Raw genomic sequence first — 19,637 nt, 5'->3', positions numbered from 1 at the left:
TGTGTGGGTGGGGCGGTGCATGGGGTGGGGCATTGCATGGGGAGGCCGGTGTGTGTGTGTGGGGGGGGGTGGTGCATGTGTAGTAACCAAACTCACTTTGAGAATATGTATGTGTGAGTGGGGGGCATTTAGGAAATGGAAAGGGGTATTGCATCAGAGGGGGGTAAATTGGTTGATGAGAGCAGGGAATGAAGCAGGAAGGGGCGGGACCCTTAGTATGAGGGGGGGCAGTTAATGAGAGCAGGGAATGAAGCAGGAAGGGGCGGGACCCTTAGTATGAGGGGGGGCAGTTAATGAGAGCAGGGAATGAAGCAGGAATGGGCGGGACCCTTAGTATGAGGGGGGGCAGTTAATGAAAGCAGGGAATGAAGCAGGAAGGGGCGGGACCCTTAGTATGAGGGGGGCAGTTAATGAGAGCAGGGAATGAAGCAGGAAGGGGCGGGACCCTTAGTATGAGGGGGGGCAGTTAATGAGAGCAGGGAATGAAGCCAGGAAGGGGCGGGACCCTTAGTATGAGGGGGGCAGTTAATGAGAGCAGGGAATGAAGCAGGAAGGGGCGGGACCCTTAGTATGAGGGGGGGCAGTTAATGAGAGCACGGGAATGAAGCAGGAAGGGGCGGGACCCTAGTATGAGGGGGGGCAGTTAATGAGAGCAGGGAATGAAGCAGGAAGGGGGCGGGACCCTTAGTATGAGGGGGGGCAGTTAATGAGAGCAGGGAATGAAGCAGGAAGGGGCGGGACCCTTAGTATGAGGGGGGGCAGTTAATGAGAGCAGGGAATGAAGCAGGAAGGGGCGGGGACCCTTAGTATAGGGGGGGCAGTTAATGAGAGCAGGGAATGAAGCAGGAAGGGGCGGGACCCTTAGTATGAGGGGGGCAGTTAATGAGAGCAGGGAATGAAGCAGGAAGGGCGGGACCCTTAGTATGAGGGGGGCAGTTAATGAGAGCAGGGAATGAAGCAGGAATGGGCGGGACCCTTAGTATGAGGGGGGCAGTTAATGAGAGCAGGGAATGAAGCAGGAGGGCGGGACCCTTAGTATGAGGGGGGGGGCAGTTAATGAGAGCAGGGAATGAAGCAGGAAGGGGCGGGACCCTTAGTATGAGGGGGGGCAGTTAATGAGAGCAGGGAATGAAGCAGGAAGGGGCGGGACCCTTAGTATGAGGGGGGGGGCAGTTAATGAGAGCAGGGAATGAAGCAGGAAGGGGCGGGACCCCTTAGTATGAGGGGGGGCAGTTAATGAGAGCAGGGAATGAAGCAGGAAGGGGCGGGACCCTTAGTATGAGGGGGGGGCAGTTAATGAGAGCAGGGAATGAAGCAGGAATGGGCGGGACCCTTAGTATGAGGGGGGGCAGTTAATGAGAGCAGGGAATGAAGCAGGAAGGGGCGGGACCCTTAGTATGAGGGGGGGGCAGTTAATGAGAGCAGGGAATGAAGCAGGAAGGGGCGGGACCCTTAGTATGAGAGGGGGGCAGTTAATGAGAGCAGGGAATGAAGCAGGAAGGGGCGGGACCCTTAGTATGAGAGGGGCGCAGTTAATGAGAGCAGGGAATGAAGCAGGAAGGGGCGGGACCCTTAGTATGAGGGGGGGCAGTTAATGAGAGCAGGGAATGAAGCAGGAAGGGGCGGGACCCTTAGTATGAGGGGGGGCAGTTAATGAGAGCAGGGAATGAAGCAGGAAGGGACGGGACCCTTAGTATGAGGGGGGGGCAGTTAATGAGAGCAGGGAATGAAGCAGGAAGGGGCGGGACCCTTAGTATGAGGGGGGGGCAGTTAATGAGAGCAGGGAATGAAGCAGGAAGGGGCGGGACCCTTAGTATGCTGGGGGGCAGTTAATGAGAGCAGGGAATGAAGCAGGAAGGGGCGGGACCCTTAGTATGAGGGGGGCAGTTAATGAGAGCAGGGAACAAAGCAGGAAGGGGCGGGACCCTTAGTATGAGGGGGGGCAGTTAATGAGAGCAGGGAATGAAGCAGGAAGGGCGGGACCCTTAGTATGAGGGGGGGCAGTTAATGAGAGCAGGGAATGAAGCAGGAAGGGGCGGGACCCTTAGTATGAGGGGGGGGGCAGTTAATGAGAGCAGGGAATGAAGCAGGAAGGGGCGGGATCCCTTAGTATGAGGGGGGGGCAGTAATGAGAGCAGGGAATGAAGCAGGAAGGGGCGGGACCCTTAGTATGAGGGGGGGGCAGTTAATGAGAGCAGGGAATGAAGCAGGAAGGGACGGGACCCTTAGTATGAGGGGGGGCAGTTAATGAGAGCAGGGAATGAAGCAGGGAAAGAGGGGGGGCAGTTAATGAGAGCAGGGAATGAAGCAGGAAGGGGCGGGACCCTTAGTATCAGAGTGGGGGCAGTTAATGAGAGCAGGGAATGAAGCAGGAAGGGGCGGGACCCTTAGTATGAGCGGGGGGCAGTTAATGAGAGCAGGGAATGAAGCAGGAAGGGACGGGACCCTTAGTATGAGGGGGGCAGTTAAATGAGAGCAGGGAATGAAGCAGGAAGGGGCGGGACCCTTAGTATGAGGGGGGGCAGTTAAAATGAAGAGGCAGGGAAATGAAGCAGGAAGGGGTGGGACCCTTAGTATGAGGGGGGGGGCAGTTAATGAGAGCAGGGAATGAGCAGGAAGGGGCGGGACCCTTAGTATGAGGGGGGGCAGTTAATGAGAGCAGGGAATGAAGCAGGAAGGGGCGGGACCCTTAGTATGAGGGGGGGCAGTTAATGAGAGCAGGGAATGAAGCAGGAAGGGGCGGGACCCTTAGTATGAGGGGGGGCAGTTAATGAGAGCAGGGAATGAAGCAGGAAGGGGCGGGACCCTTAGTATGAGGGGGGGCAGTTAATGAGAGCAGGGAATGAAGCAGGAAGGGGCGGGATCCTTAGTATGAGGGGGGGGCAGTTAATGAGAGCAGGGAATGAAGCAGGAAGGGGCGGGACCCTTAGTATGAGGGGGGGCAGTTAATGAGAGCAGGGAATGAAGCAGGAAGGGGACGGGACCCTTAGTATGAGGGGGGGGGGCAGTTAATGAGAGCAGGGAATGAAGCAGGAAGGGGCGGGACCTTAGTAAGAGGGGGGGGCAGTTAATGAGAGCAGGGAATGAAGCAGGAAGGGGCGGACCCTTAGTATGAGGGGGGGGCAGTTAATGAGAGCAGGGAATGAAGCAGGAAGGGCAGGACCCTTAGTATGAGGGGGGGCAGTTAATGAGAGCAGGGAATGAAGCAGGAAGGGCGGGACCCTTAGTATGAGGGGGGGCAGTTAATGAGAGCAGGGAATGAAGCAGGAAGGGGCGGGACCCTTAGTATAGGGGGGGGCAGTTAATGAGAGCAGGGAATGAAGCAGGAAGGGGCGGGACCGCTTAGTATGAGGGGGGGCAGTTAATGAGAGCAGGGAATGAAGCAGGAAGGGGCGGGACCCTTAGTATGAGGGGGGCAGTTAATGAGAGCAGGGAATGAAGCAGGAAGGGGCGGGACCCTTAGTATGAGGGGGGCAGTTAATGAGAGCAGGGAATGAAGCAGGAAGGGGCGGGGACCCTTAGTATGAGGGGGGGCAGTTAATGAGAGCAGGGAATGAGCAGGAAGGGGACGGGACCCTTAGTATGAGGGGGGGCAGTTAATGAGAGCAGGGAATGAAGCAGGAAGGGGCGGGACCCTTAGTATGAGGGGGGGCAGTTAATGAGAGCAGGGAATGAAGCAGGAAGGGCGGGGACCCTTAGTATGAGGGGGGGCAGTTAATGAGAGCAGGGAATGAAGCAGGAAGGGCGGGACCCTTAGTATGAGGGGGGGCAGTTAATGAGAGCAGGGAATGAAGCAGGAAGGGGCGGGACCCTTAGTATGAGGGGGGGCAGTTAATGAGAGCAGGGAATGAAGCAGGAAGGGGCGGGACCCTTAGTATGAGGGGGGGCAGTTAATGAGAGCAGGGAATGAAGCAGGAAGGGGCGGGACCCTTAGTATGAGGGGGGGCAGTTAATGAGAGCAGGGAATGAAGCAGGAAGGGGCGGGACCCTTAGTATGAGGGGGGGCAGTTAATGAGAGCAGGGAATGAAGCAGGAAGGGGCGGGACCCTTAGTATGAGGGGGGGCAGTTAATGAGAGCAGGGAATGAAGCAGGAAGGGCGGGACCCTTAGTATGAGGGGGGGGCAGTTAATGAGAGCAGGGAATGAAGCAGGAAGGGGCGGGACCCTTAGTATGAGGGGGGGCAGTTAATGAGAGCAGGGAATGAAGCAGGAAGGGGCGGGACCCTTAGTATGAGGGGGGCAGTTAATGAGAGCAGGGAATGAAGCAGGAAGGGGCGGGACCCTTAGTATGAGGGGGGGGCAGTTAATGAGAGCAGGGAATGAAGCAGGAAGGGGCGGGACCCTTAGTATGAGGGGGGGGCAGTTAATGAGAGCAGGGAATGAAGCAGGAAGGGGCGGGACCCTTAGTATGAGGGGGGGCAGTTAATGAGAGCAGGGAATGAAGCAGGAAGGGGCGGGACCCTTAGTATGAGGGGGGCAGTTAATGAGAGCAGGGAATGAAGCAGGAAGGGGCGGGGACCCTTTAGTATGAGGGGGGGGCAGTTAATGAGAGCAGGGAATGAAGCAGGAAGGGGCGGGACCCTTAGTAATGAGGGGGGGCAGTTAATGAGAGCAGGGAATGAAGCAGGAAGGGGCGGGACCCTTAGTATGAGGGGCATTAATGAGGGAAGCAGGGGGGGACCTAGTTGGGGGGCAGTTAATGAGAGCAGGGAATGAGCAGGAAGGGGCGGGACCCTTAGTATGAGGGGGGGCAGTTAATGAGAGCAGGGAATGAAGCAGGAAGGGGCGGGACCCTTAGTATGAGGGGGGGGCAGTTAATGAGAGCAGGGAATGAAGCAGGAAGGGGCGGGACCCTTAGTATGAGGGGGGGCAGTTAATGAGAGCAGGGAATGAAGCAGGAAGGGGCGGGACCCTTAGTATGAGGGGGGGCAGTTAATGAGAGCAGGGAATGAAGCAGGAAGGGGCGGGACCCTTAGTATGAGGGGGGGCAGTTAATGAGAGCAGGGAATGAAGCAGGAAGGGGGCGGGACCCTTAGTATGAGGGGGGGCAGTTAATGAGAGCAGGGAATGAAGCAGGAAGGGGCGGGACCCCTTAGTATGAGGGGGGGCAGTTAATGAGAGCAGGGAATGAAGCAGGAAGGGGCGGGACCCTTAGTATGAGGGGGGGCAGTTAATGAGAGCAGGGAATGAAGCAGGAAGGGGCGGGACCCTTAGTATGAGGGGGGCAGTTAATGAGAGCAGGGAATGAAGCAGGAAGGGGCGGGACCCTTAGTATGAGGGGGGGGCAGTTAATGAGAGCAGGGAATGAAGCAGGAAGGGGCGGGACCCTTAGTATGAGGGGGGGCAGTTAATGAGAGCAGGGAATGAAGCAGGAAGGGGCGGGACCCTTAGTATGAGGGGGGGCAGTTAATGAGAGCAGGGAATGAAGCAGGAAGGGGCGGACCCTTAGTATGAGGGGGGGCAGTTAATGAGAGCAGGGAATGAAGCAGGAAGGGCGGGACCCTTAGTATGAGGGGGGGCAGTTAATGAGAGCAGGGAATGAAGCAGGAAGGGGCGGGACCCTTAGTATGAGGGGGGGCAGTTAATGAGAGCAGGGAATGAAGCAGGAAGGGGCGGGACCCTTAGTATGAGGGGGGGGGCAGTTAATGAGAGCAGGGAATGAAGCAGGAAGGGGCGGGACCCTTAGTATGGGGGGCAGTTAATGAGAGAGGGATGAAGCAGGAAGGGGCGGGACCCTTAGTATGAGGGGGGCGCAGTTAATGAGAGCAGGGAATGAAGCAGGAAGGGGCGGGACCCTTAGTATGAGGGGGGGCAGTTAATGAGAGCAGGGAATGAAGCAGGAAGGGGCGGGACCCTTAGTATGAGGGGGGGGCAGTTAATGAGAGCAGGGAATGAAGCAGGAAGGGGCGGGACCCTTAGTATGAGGGGGGGGCAGTTAATGAGAGCAGGGAATGAAGCAGGAAGGGCGGGACCCTTAGTATGAGGGGGGGCAGTTAATGAGAGCAGGGAATGAAGCAGGAAGGGGCGGGACCCTTAGTATGAGGGGGGGCAGTTAATGAGAGCAGGGAATGAAGCAGGAAGGGGCGGGACCTTAGTATGAGGGGGGGCAGTTAATGAGAGCAGGGAATGAAGCAGGAAGGGGCGGGACCCTTAGTATGAGGGGGGGCAGTTAATGAGAGCAGGGAATGAAGCAGGAAGGGGCGGGACCCTTAGTATGAGGGGGGGCAGTTAATGAGAGCAGGGAATGAAGCAGGAAGGGGCGGGACCCTTAGTATGAGGGGGGCAGTTAATGAGAGCAGGGAATGAAGCAGGAAGGGGCGGGACCCTTAGTATGAGGGGGGGGCAGTTAATGAGAGCAGGGAATGAAGCAGGAAGGGGCGGGACCCTTAGTATGAGGGGGGCAGTTAATGAGAGCAGGGAATGAAGCAGGAAGGGGCGGGACCCTTAGTATGAGGGGGGGGCAGTTAATGAGAGCAGGGAATGAAGCAGGAAGGGGCGGGACCCTTAGTATGAGGGGGGGCAGTTAATGAGAGCAGGGAATGAAGCAGGAAGGGGCGGGACCCTTAGTATGAGGGGGGCAGTTAATGAGAGCAGGGAATGAAGCAGGAAGGGGCGGGACCTTAGTATGAGGGGGGGCAGTTAATGAGAGCAGGGAATGAAGCAGGAAGGGGCGGACCCTTAGTATGAGGGGGGGGCAGTTAATGAGAGCAGGGAATGAAGCAGGAAGGGGCGGGACCCTAGTATGAGGGGGGGCAGTTAATGAGAGCAGGGAATGAGCAGGAAGGGGCGCGGACCCTTCAGTATGAGGGGGGGGCAGGTAATGAGAGCAGGGGAATGTAAGCAGGAAGGGGCGGGACCCTTAGTATAAGGGGGGGCAGTTAATGAGAGGCAGGGAATGAAGCGAGGAAGGGGAGGGCACCCTTAGTATGAGGGGGGGCAGTTAATGAGAGCAGGGAATGAAGCAGGAAGGGGCGGGACCCTTAGTATGAGGGGGGCAGTTAATGAGAGCAGGGATGAAGCAGGAAAGGGGCGGACCCTTAGTATGAAGGGGGGCAGTTAATGAGAGCAGGGGAATGAAGCAGGAAGGGGCGGGACCCCTTAGATATGAGGGGGGGGCAGTTAATGAGAGGGATGAGCAGGAGAGGGGCGGGATGAAGGAAGGGTGGACCCTTAGTATGAGGGGGTGGCAGTTAATGAGAGCAGGGAATGAAGCAGGAAGGGTGGGACCCTTAGTATGAGGGGGGGCAGTTAATGAGAGCAGGGAGTGAAGCAGGAAGGGGCGGGACCCTTAGTATGAGGGGGGGGCAGTTAATGAGAGCAGGGAATGAAGCAGGAAGGGGTGGGACCCTTAGTATCAGAGGGGGGGCAGTTAATGAGAGCAGGGAATGAAGCAGGAAGGGGTGGGACCCTTAGTATCAGAGGGGGGGCAGTTAATGAGAGCAGGGAATGAAGCAGGAAGGGGTGGGACCCTTAGTATCAGAGGGGGGGCAGTTAATGAGAGCAGGGAATGAAGCAGGAAGGGGTGGGACCCTTAGTATCAGAGGGGGGGCAGTTAATGAGAGCAGGGAATGAAGCAGGAAGGGGTGGGACCCTTAGTATCAGAGGGGGGGCAGTTAATGAGAGCAGGGAATGAAGCAGGAAGGGGTGGGACCCTTAGTATGAGGGGGGGGCAGTTAATGAGAGCAGGGAATGAAGCAGGAAGGGGTGGGACCCTTAGTATGAGGGGGGGGCAGTTAATGAGAGCAGGGAATGAAGCAGGAAGGGGCGGGACCCTTAGTATGAGGGGGGGGCAGTTAATGAGAGCAGGGAATGAAGCAGGAAGGGGTGGGACCCTTAGTATGAGGGGGGGCAGTTAATGAGAGCAGGGAATGAAGCAGGAAGGGGTGGGACCCTTAGTATGAGGGGGGGCAGTTAATGAGAGCAGGGAATGAAGCAGGAAGGGGCGGGACCCTTAGTATGAGGGGGGGGCAGTTAATGAGAGCAGGGAATGAAGCAGGAAGGGGTGGGACCCTTAGTATGAGGGGGGGCAGTTAATGAGAGCAGGGAATGAAGCAGGAAGGGGTGGGACCCTTAGTATGAGGGGGGGCAGTTAATGAGAGCAGGGAATGAAGCAGGAATGGGCGGGACCCTTAGTATGAGGGGGGGGCAGTTAATGAGAGCAGGGAATGAAGCAGGAAGGGGCGGGACCCTTAGTATGAGGGGGGGCAGTTAATGAGAGGAAGCAGCTAATGGAGGTTCTGGTTCTGATCCATGGGTCACTCAGGGGAAACTAAGCTCCGGGACCAGACCCGCCCCAGGGCAGTGCCAAACCCCTTTGCTTAATTTCCCAGGGTGCATTGGGGTTGGGCCCGGTGCTGAGGGACAGGCCAACTGCCCAATCCATGGCCCTGACTGAACCCAATCCAAATACTTAAAATCATGTGACTTTTCGGGAAATAAACACAGAAGTTGAAATGATTTGCATATGCAAATTAGCATTTGGATTGGATTTGGGGTTCGGCCAAACCCTTGCGTCGCTAGGGGCGGGGCGCTTGGATACATTGCAAATACTGTGTTTGTGCCCCGTGGGCTTATGGCTAACAGATCTGCCCCACTCAGTTAATTGCCCTTCTGCTGATTAAAGGGGCGGTTCACCTTTAAGAAAACTTCTCCTATTCCTACTAACTTTGCAGTTGGTCTTCTTTCTTTGTTTATTGTTTAAATGATTTGCCTTCCTCTCCTACATCTTTCCGCTTTCATATGGGGTCACTGACCCCAACAGCTAAACCCTATTGCCCTATTGCCCTATTGCCCTGCGTGGCTACAGTGTTATTGTTGCAGGCCTGTCCCACTCTGTCACTCACACCCCGGCCTGGTTGCTAGGGGCAACTGCACTCACAGTATCACTGTCTGCCTCCTACTGACTGTTCCTTTAATGGTGAACTTCCCCTTTAACTGACCGAAAGGCTCTGCTTCTGTATATCTGTATGGGTAGGGAACCCCGTAACCTGACTGCCCTTACAGTAAGGAACCCCTTCCTATGCTGATGGTGAGATCCCCTTTCCTCCCCACCCCCAATGTATCACTCATTCCCCCTCTCTGGGTAGGGAACCCCGTAACCTGACTGCCCTTACAGTAAGGAACCCCTTCCTATGCTGATGGTGAGATCTCCTTCCCCCCCCCCCCCCAATGTATCACTCATTCCCCCTCTCTGGGTAGGGAACCCCGTAACCTGACTGCCCTTACAGTAAGGAACCCCTTCCTATGCTGATGGTGAGATCCCCTTTCCCCCCACCCCCAATGTATCACTCATTCCCCCTCTCTGGGTAGGGAATCCCATAACCTGACTGCCCTTACAGTAAGGAACCCCTTCCTATGCTGATGGTGAGATCCCCTTTCCTCCCCACCCCCAATGTATCACTCATTCCCCCTCTCTGGGTAGGGAACCCCATAACCTGACTGCCCTTACAGTAAGGAACCCCTTCCTATGCTGATGGTGAGATCCCCTTTCCCCCCCCACCCCCAATGTATCACTCATTCCCCCTCTCTTGGTAGGGAATCCCATAACCTGACTGCCCTTACAGTAAGGAACCCCTTCCTATGCTGATGGTGAGATCCCCTTTCCTCCCCACCCCCAATGTATCACTCATTCCCCCTCTCTGGGTAGGGAACCCCATAACCTGACTGCCCTTACAGTAAGGAACCCCTTCCTATGCTGATGGTGAGATCTCCTTCCCCCCCCCCCCCCAATGTATCACTCATTCCCCCTCTCTGGGTAGGGAACCCCGTAACCTGACTGCCCTTACAGTAAGGAACCCCTTCCTATGCTGATGGTGAGATCTCCTTCCCCCCCCCCCCCAATGTATCACTCATTCCCCCTCTCTGGGTAGGGAACCCCGTAACCTGACTGCCCTTACAGTAAGGAACCCCTTCCTATGCTGATGGTGAGATCCCCTTTCCCCCCTACCCCCAATGTATCACTCATTCCCCCTCTCTGGGTAGGGAACCCCGTAACCTGACTGCCCTTACAGTAAGGAACCCCTTCCTATGCTGATGGTGAGATCCCCTTCCCCCCCCCCCCCAATGTATCACTCATTCCCCCTCTCTGGGTAGGGAACCCCGTAACCTGACTGCCCTTACAGTAAGGAACCCCTTCCTATGCTGATGGTGAGATCCCCTTTCCTCCCCACCCCCAATGTATCACTCATTCCCCCTCTCTGGGTAGGGAACCCCATAACCTGACTGCCCTTACAGTAAGGAACCCCTTCCTATGCTGATGGTGAGATCCCCTCCCCCCCCCCCCCCAATGTATCACTCATTCCCCCTCTCTTGGTAGGGAATCCCATAACCTGACTGCCCTTACAGTAAGGAACCCCTTCCTATGCTGATGGTGAGATCCCCTTCCCCCCCCCCCCAATGTATCACTCATTCCCCCTCTCTGGGTAGGGAACCCCATAACCTGACTGCCCTTACAGTAAGGAACCCCTTCCTATGCTGATGGTGAGATCCCCTTTCCTCCCCCCCCCCAATGTATCACTCATTCCCCCTCTCTGGGTAGGGAACCCCATAACCTGACTGCCCTTACAGTAAGGAACCCCTTCCTATGCTGATGGTGAGATCCCCTTTCCCCCCCCACCCCCAATGTATCACTCATTCCCCCTCTCTGGGTAGGGAATCCCATAACCTGACTGCCCTTACAGTAAGGAACCCCTTCCTATGCTGATGGTGAGATCCCCTTTCCTCCCCACCCCCAATGTATCACTCATTCCCCCTCTCTGGGTAGGGAACCCCGTAACCTGACTGCCCTTACAGTAAGGAACCCCTTCCTATGCTGATGGTGAGATCCCCTTTCCCCCCCACCCCCAATGTATCACTCATTCCCCCTCTCTGGGTAGGGAACCCCGTAACCTGACTGCCCTTACAGTAAGGAACCCCTTCCTATGCTGATGGTGAGATCCCCTTCCCCCCCCCCCCAATGTATCACTCATTCCCCCTCTCTGGGTAGGGAACCCCGTAACCTGACTGCCCTTACAGTAAGGAACCCCTTCCTATGCTGATGGTGAGATCCCCTTTCCTCCCCACCCCCAATGTATCACTCATTCCCCCTCTCTGGGTAGGGAACCCCATAACCTGACTGCCCTTACAGTAAGGAACCCCTTCCTATGCTGATGGTGAGATCCCCTCCCCCCCCCCCCCCCCCCCCAATGTATCACTCATTCCCCCTCTCTTGGTAGGGAATCCCATAACCTGACTGCCCTTACAGTAAGGAACCCCTTCCTATGCTGATGGTGAGATCCCCTTCCCCCCCCCCCCCAATGTATCACTCATTCCCCCTCTCTGGGTAGGGAACCCCATAACCTGACTGCCCTTACAGTAAGGAACCCCTTCCTATGCTGATGGTGAGATCCCCTTTCCTCCCCCCCCCCAATGTATCACTCATTCCCCCTCTCTGGGTAGGGAACCCCATAACCTGACTGCCCTTACAGTAAGGAACCCCTTCCTATGCTGATGGTGAGATCCCCTTTCCCCCCCACCCCCAATGTATCACTCATTCCCCCTCTCTGGGTAGGGAACCCCGTAACCTGACTGTCCTTACAGTAAGGAACCCCTTCCTATGCTGATGGTGAGATCCCCTTTCCCCCCCACCCCCAATGTATCACTCATTCCCCCTCTCTGGGTAGGGAATCCCATAACCTGACTGTCCTTACAGTAAGGAACCCCTTCCTATGCTGATGGTGAGATCCCCTTTCCCCCCCCCCCCCAATGTATCACTCATTCCCCCTCTCTGGGTAGGGAACCCCATAACCTGACTGCCCTTACAGTAAGGAACCCCTTCCTATGCTGATGGTGAGATCCCCTTTCCTCCCCACCCCCAATGTATCACTCATTCCCCCTCTCTGGGTAGGGAACCCCATAACCTGACTGCTCTTACAGTAAGGAACCCCTTCCTATGCTGATGGTGAGATCCCCTTTCCTCCCCACCCCCAATGTATCACTCATTCCCCCTCTCTGGGTAGGGAACCCCATAACCTGACTGCCCTTACAGTAAGGAACCCCTTCCTATGCTGATGGTGAGATCCCCTTTCCTCCCCACCCCCAATGTATCACTCATTCCCCCTCTCTGGGTAGGGAACCCCATAACCTGACTGCTCTTACAGTAAGGAACCCCTTCCTATGCTGATGGTGAGATCCCCTTTCCCCCCACCCCCAATGTATCACTTATTCCCCCTCTCTGTGTAGGGAACCCCATAACCTGACTGCCCTTACAGTAAGAAACCCCTTCCTATGCTGATGGTGAGATCCCCTTTCCCCCCCACCCCCAATGTATCACTCATTCCCCCTCTCTGGGTAGGGAACCCCATAACCTGACTGCCCTTACAGTAAGGAACCCCTTCCTATGCTGATGGTGAGATCTCCTTTCCTCCCCACCCCCAATGTATCACTCATTCCCCCTCTCTGGGTAGGGAACCCCATAACCTGACTGCCCTTACAGTAAGGAACCCCTTCCTATGCTGATGGTGAGATCCCCTTTCCTTCCCACCCCCCAATGTATCACTCATTCCCCCTCTCTGGGTAGGGAACCCCATAACCTGACTGCTCTTACAGTAAGGAACCCCTTCCTATGCTGATGGTGAGATCCCCTTTCCCCCCACCCCCAATGTATCACTAATTCCCCCTCTCTGGGTAGGGAACCCCATAACCTGACTGCCCTTACAGTAAGAAACCCCTTCCTATGCTGATGGTGAGATCCCCTTTCCCCCCCACCCCCAATGTATCACTAATTCCCCCTCTCTGGGTAGGGAATCCCATAACCTGACTGCCCTTACAGTAAGGAACCCCTTCCTATGCTGATGGTGAGATCTCCTTTCCTCCCCCCCCCAATGTATCACTCATTCCCCCTCTCTGGGTAGGGAATCCCATAACCTGACTGCCCTTACAGTAAGGAACCCCTTCCTATTCTGATGGTGAGATCCCCTTTCCTCCCCACCCCCAATGTATCACTCATTCCCCCTCTCTAGGTAGGGAACCCCATAACCTGACTGCCCTTACAGTAAGGAACCCCTTCCTATGCTGATGGTGAGATCCCCTTTCCTCCCCACCCCCAATGTATCACTCATTCCCCCTCTCTGGGTAGGGAACCCCATAACCTGACTGCCCTTACAGTAAGGAACCCCTTCCTATGCTGATGGTGAGATCCCCTTTCCTCCCCACCCCCAGTGTATCACTCATTCCCCCTCTCTGGGTAGGGAACCCCATAACCTGACTGCCCTTACAGTAAGGAACCCCTTCCTATGCTGATGGTGAGATCCCCTTTCCTCCCCACCCCCAATGTATCACTCATTCCCCCTCTCTGGGTAGGGAACCCCATAACCTGACTGCCCTTACAGTAAGGAACCCCTTCCTATGCTGATGGTGAGATCCTCCCCAGAATTGGGGGTTCTTAACCCTTCCCATAAATCTGCCATTTATATTTTCTTCATGTTCCCTTTCAGGTCCATGTGTTTGATTTGTCCGTAAACAAATACGAGGCGCTGTGCCAACAGCCAGTGGTGGCCAAGAAAAAGACCAAGTTAACCCACGTAGAGTTTAACCCTGTATATCCCATACTTATTGTGGGGGACGACCGGGGGTACGTCACCAGCCTGAAGCTGTCGCCCAATCTGCGCAAAATGCCCAAGGTACGTGTCACTTCCCCCGCTGCACTACAACTCCCACAATGCTCAGCTGCTCACACCTGCAAGGGGGGGGGGCCCGTTTGAGCAGTGCCGCAGGCAGGCTGTGTGGGTTGGTTCTGATTCAGTGTAACCCTGTAAGTGCCATAGATAAGGGACTATTGACAGGGTTAATTCTGTGCCCCCGGGGGTTATGGAGGGGCCGTATGTAGTAACACCGCACAAAGACATGAAGCTTGGGGTTCCCCTCTATTAGTGGCATTTCATTAGGCAGAAGCATTGATAGGGTTAATTCTATGTCCGTAGCTTCCCCTTTAAGGAAATCTGATTTGTATGCAGAAAGGCACCCTGGGAGCTGGCACTGGCGGAGCCTTGGAGATGGCACGGCGGGGGCAAGCCCTTGTCATTCAGCCCCCCCGCCCTCACGCTATAAGGATTCCTGAGAAACTGGGGGGGGGCACAGCCGCTGAAAGGCGCAGTCATGTGATTAGCCCCCCCATAGGCCCAGTGTAAGTGCCCCCTCTCGGCTTTCAGAGCAACAAGAGGGGAGAATAAAGGGTATTTATTTGTGTGCCCCCCCCCAGGCAACTGGAACAGAGGGAGAAGCACAACAGCACTTTGTTCCGTGGGAATAAGGGGGAGACCCTGCCCTACAGCCCTACAGCCACCCCTATAGGGGCAACAGAGCTGGCAATAACACCGGGGGTATTTAGTGCATCTCTCAGGGGGTTAACAGTGAGTGTGTGGGTGAGTGTGTGGGTGAGTGTGTGTCTGTGAGTGTTTTGGTGAGTGTATCGGTGAGTGAGTGAGAGTGTCGGTGAGTGAGTGTGTCGGTGAGTGAGTGTGTCGGTGAGTGAGTGTGTCGGTGAGTGTGTGTGTCGGTGAGTGAGCGTGTCGGTGAGTGAGCGTGTCGGTGAGTGAGCGTGTCGGTGAGTGAGCGTGTCGGTGAGTGAGCGTGTCGGTGAGTGAGCGTGTCGGTGAGTGAGCGTGTCGGTGAGTGAGCGTGTCGGTGAGTGTTTGAGTGTGTCGGTGAGTGTTTGAGTGTGTCGGTGAGTGTGTGTGTCGGTGAGTGTGTGTGTCGGTGAGTGTGTGTGTCGGTGAGTGTGTGTGTCGGTGAGTGTGTGTGTCGGTGAGTGTGTGTGTCGGTGAGTGTGTGTGTCGGTGAGTGAGTGTGTCGGTGAGTGAGTGTGTCGGTGAGTGTTTGAGTGTGTCGGTGAGTGTGTGTCGGTGAGTGTTTGAGTGTGTCGGTGAGTGTGTGTCGGTGAGTGTGTCGGTGAGTGAGTGAGTGTGTCGGTGAGTGTTTGAGTGTGTCGGTGAGTGTTTCGGTGAGTGAGTGAGTGTGTCGGTGAGTGTTTCGGTGAGTGAGTGAGTGTGTCGGTGAGTGAGTCGGTGAGTGAGTGTGTCGGTGAGTGTTTCGGTGAGTGAGTGAGTGTGTCGGTGAGTGAGTGTGTCGGTGAGTGTTTCGGTGAGTGAGTGTGTCGGTGAGTGTTTCGGTGAGTGAGTGAGTGGTGTCGGTGAGTGTTTCGGTGAGTGAGTGAGTGTGTCGGTGAGTGTTTCGGTGAGTGAGTGAGTGTGTCGGTGAGTGAGTGAGTGTGTCGGTGAGTGAGTGTGTCGGTGAGTGAGTGTGTCGGTGAGTGAGTGTGTCGGTGAGTGTGTGTCGGTGAGTGTTTGAGTGTGTCGGTGAGTGTGTGTCGGTGAGTGTTTGAGTGTGTCGGTGAGTGTGTGTCGGTGAGTGTGTCGGTGAGTGAGTGAGTGTGTCGGTGAGTGTTTGAGTGTGTCGGTGAGTGAGTCGGTGAGTGAGTGAGTGTGTCGGTGAGTGTTTCGGTGAGTGAGTGAGTGTGTTGGTGAGTGAGTCGGTGAGTGAGTGAGTGTGTCGGTGAGTGTGTCGGTGAGTGAGTGAGTGTGTCGGTGAGTGAGTGTGTCGGTGAGTGAGTGTGTCGGTGAGTGTTTCGGTGAGTGAGTGAGTGTGTCGGTGAGTGTGTCGGTGAGTGAGTGAGTGTGTCGTGAGTGAGTGTGTCGGTGAGTGAGTGTGTCGGTGAGTGTTTCGGTGAGTGAGTGAGTGTGTCGGTGAGTGTTTCGGTGAGTGAGTGAGTGTGTCGGTGAGTGTTTCGGTGAGTGAGTGAGTGTGTCGGTGAGTGTGTCGGTGAGTGAGTGAGTGTGTCGGTGAGTGAGTGTGTCGGTGAGTGAGTGTGTCGGTGAGTGTTTCGGTGAGTGAGTGAGTGTGTCGGTGAGTGTTTCGGTGAGTGAGTGAGTGTGTCGGTGAGTGAGTGTGTCGGTGAGTGTTTCGGTGAGTGAGTGAGTGTGTCGGTGAGTGAGTGTGTCGGTGAGTGAGTGTGTCGGTGAGTGTGTCGGACCCCAGATTAAGGCTCCCTCCCAGCCCTACATGGGCCATCGGAACCCTGGGCAACCGGGCAATTCTGGGAAAAAAATAAGAGCCCCTCCCCCATACAGAATAAACTGCCCACCCCCACCATTATTGGCCTCATGGGAAGGAATATGTTCCTGATCACTGCCCTCCTCTCCTTACTGCAGCATTTATATAGACTGGGGGCACAAATCCCTTACCTGCTACATTCCCAGCAGCGTCAGCCTCCCCTAATTACTCCCCCCCCCCCCACCCCGCTCCATTGGGTCAGTCCCACTCAGCACATTTCCCCCCCCCCCCCCCACTCACTGGCACATTCTTACACAGCACTCCCATCCCTCTACTGTCATCCTCTCACCCCATTACATTACCCCTAATGCAATTATACTGCCCATAATGTACCCCTACTACCTACTGTAAATGATAAGGATATTAGCAGTCACTGAGGGGTTCTGTGCCCCCCATATAAAGGCACAAGGCTGCAGGCTGAGTTATACAGGGAACTCTGAGTATCACTCATGTATTATAAGGGATAATGTACCCCCTACTGTAAATGATAAGGATATTAGCAGTCACTGAGGGGTTCTGTGCCCCCCATATAAAGGCACAAGGCTGCAGGCTGAGTTATACAGGGAACTCTGAGTATCACTCATGTATTATAAGGGATACTGTACCCCCTACTGTAAATGATAAGGATATTAGCAGTCACTGAGGGGTTCTGTGCCCCCCATATAAAGGCACAAGGCTGCAGGCTGAGTTATACAGGGAACTCTGAGTATCACTCATGTATTATAAGGGATACTGTACCCCCTACTGTAAATGATAAGGATATTAGCAGTCACTGAGGGGTTCTGGGTTCACAGGGAACTCTGAGTATCACTCAGGGATACATGTTATAGGTTCCTTAGGGGAGGGTCACTCAGGGATACATGTTGGAGGTTCCTCGGGGGAGGGTCACTCAGGGATACATGTTGGAGGTTCCTCGGGGGAGGGTCACTCAGGGATACATGTTGGAGGTTCCTCGGGGGAGGGTCACTCAGGGATACATGTTGGAGGTTCCTCGGGGGAGGGTCACTCAGGTATACATGTTGGAGGTTCCTCGGGGAAGGGTCACTCAGGGATACATGTTGGAGGTTCCTCGGGGGAGGGTCACTCAGGGATACATGTTGGAGGTTCCTCGGGGGAGGGTCACTCAGGGATACATGTTGGAGGTTCCTCGGGGGAGGGTCACTCAGGGATACATGTTGGAGGTTCCTCGGGGGAGGGTCACTCAGGGATACATGTTGGAGGTTCCTCGGGGGAGGGTCACTCAGGGATACATGTTGGAGGTTCCTCGGGGGAGGGTCACTCAGGGATACATGTTGGAGGTTCCTCGGGGGAGGGTCATTCAGGGATACATGTTGGAGGTTCCTCGGGGGAGGGTCACTCAGGGATACATGTTGGAGGTTCCTCGGGGGAGGGTCACTCAGGGATACATGTTGGAGGTTCCTCGGGGGAGGGTCACTCAGGGATACATGTTGGAGGTTCCTCGGGGGAGGGTCACTCAGGGATATATGTTGGAGGTTCTTCAGGGGAGGGTCACTAGGTTATTGGGCCGAGGTGATGAGACACAATGTGCCCCTGAGTTATACCCCACCTCACCCCCCTCTTATTAAACTCATTACTTTGCTTTTTCTCCTAGGAAAAGAAAGGCCAGGAGGCCCAGAAGGGGCCAGAGGTGGAGGTGGCCAAACTGGACAAACTGCTTGCCCTTGTGAGAGAACCCGATATCCAACAGGGGGAAACCGAGTCTCCAACTCACAGAGCAGAGTATTAGGCCTCCGGGTCCCAAGTGCCCAGGTATAAACTTGTCTTCTGGGCCAGTGAGGGCCAATAGCCGGGGGCCACAGGATGGACATTGGTGATTGATTTGGCCCCAGATTTGCCAGGGGCCCCCCTTCTTTATCTCCAGCATTTGGCCGACTGTAAAAATGTATTTGTCTCACACTCACATCTCTTCCTATTAAAGTAAATGTTTGGTTTAGTTGCCCTTGAACAGTTACTGCTTGTAAATACAATTCATAGGATAAATATATGTAAAGCCAAGTAACCCATTCCCAGTACTGGCCCCACCCCTCCCCACTGAGCCCTGTAGGTACTGCCCCAATGTATGTCGCCCTGGAAACTGCCCTGTAATGAGCCCAGCAATTCCCCCCATTGCCCCTGAAATGTCTGTATCACCAGGGCACCTTGCCCTACCGTCTCCATCTTGCCCTACCGTCTCCATCTTGCCCTACCGTCTCCATCTTGCCCTACCGTCTCCATCTTGTCCTACTGTCTCCATCTTGTCCTACTGTCTCCATCTTGCCCTACCGTCTCCATCTTGCCCTACCGTCTCCATCTTGCCCTACCGTCTCCATCTTGCCCTACCGTCTCCATCTTGCCCTACCGTCTCCATCTTGCCCTACCGTCTCCATCTTGCCCTACCGTCTCCATCTTGCCCTACCGTCTCCATCTTGCCCTACCGTCTCCATCTTGCCCTACCGTCTCCATCTTGCCCTACCGTCTCCATCTTGCCCTACCGTCTCCATCTTGTCCTACTGTCTCCATCTTGCCCTACTGTCCCCATCTTGTCCTACTGTCTCCATCTTGCCCTACTGTCCCCATCTTGCCCTACTGTCCCCATCTTGTCCTACTGTCTCCATCTTGTCCTACTGTCCCCATCTTGCCCTACTGTCCCCATCTTGCCCTACCGTCTCCATCTTGCCCTACCGTCCCCATCTTGCCCTACTGTCTCCATCTTGTCCTACCGTCTCCATCTTACCCTACCGTCTCCATCTTGCCCTACCGTCTCCATCTTGCCCTACCGTCCCCATCTTGCCCTACCGTCTCCATCTTGCCCTACCGTCTCCATCTTGCCCTACCGTCCCCATCTTGCCCTACCGTCTCCATCTTGCCCTACTGTCCCCATCTTGCCCTACTGTCCCCATCTTGCCCTACTGTCTTCATCTTGCCCTACTGTCTCCATCTTGCCCTACTGTCTCCATCTTGCCCTACTGTCTCCATCTTGCCCTACTGTCTCCATCTTGCCCTACTGTCTCCATCTTGCCCTACTGTCTCCATCTTGCCCTACTGTCTCCATCTTGCCCTACTGTCCCCATCTTGCCCTACTGTCCCCATCTTGCCCTACTGTCTCCATCTTGCCCTACTGTCCCCATCTTGCCCTACTGTCCCCATCTTGCCCTACTGTCTCCATCTTGCCCTACTGTCTCCATCTTGCCCTACTGTCTCCATCTTGCCCTACTGTCTCCATCTTGCCCTACTGTCTCCATCTTGCCCTACTGTCTCCATCTTGCCCTACCGTCTCCATCTTGCCCTACCGTCTCCATCTTGTCCTACCGTCTCCATCTTGCCCTACTGTCTCCATCTTGCCCTACTGTCCCCATCTTGCCCTACTGTCCCCATCTTGCCCTACTGTCCCCATCTTGCCCTACTGTCTTCATCTTGCCCTACTGTCTCCATCTTGCCCTACTGTCTCCATCTTGCCCTACTGTCTCCATCTTGCCCTACTGTCTCCATCTTGCCCTACTGTCTCCATCTTGCCCTACTGTCCCCATCTTGCCCTACTGTCTCCATCTTGC

General features: G+C 55.4%; 1 protein-coding gene across 9 annotated transcripts in view; it reads left to right on the top strand.

The window, feature by feature from the left end:
- dnai1 (dynein, axonemal, intermediate chain 1) overlaps window positions 1–18,040 on the top strand; it is a 45,924-nt gene extending 27,884 nt beyond the window's left edge. For all 9 annotated transcript variants that reach the window (XM_031894402.1, NM_001126518.1, XM_031894285.1 and 6 more), the window contains 2 exon segments: window positions 13,473–13,658; window positions 17,699–18,040. In XM_031894402.1, coding sequence (XP_031750262.1) covers window positions 13,473–13,658; window positions 17,699–17,833 — 321 coding nt within the window. In that variant the 3' untranslated portion in view covers window positions 17,834–18,040.
- Window positions 18,041–19,637: the final 1,597 nt, after the last annotated feature.

Source organism: Xenopus tropicalis, chromosome 1 (assembly GCF_000004195.4).
Source record: "Xenopus tropicalis strain Nigerian chromosome 1, UCB_Xtro_10.0, whole genome shotgun sequence".
NCBI lineage: Eukaryota > Metazoa > Chordata > Amphibia > Anura > Pipidae > Xenopus > Xenopus tropicalis.
The sequence above is the reverse complement of the archived record's forward strand: the minus strand, read 5'-3'. Positions and strand labels throughout refer to the sequence as shown.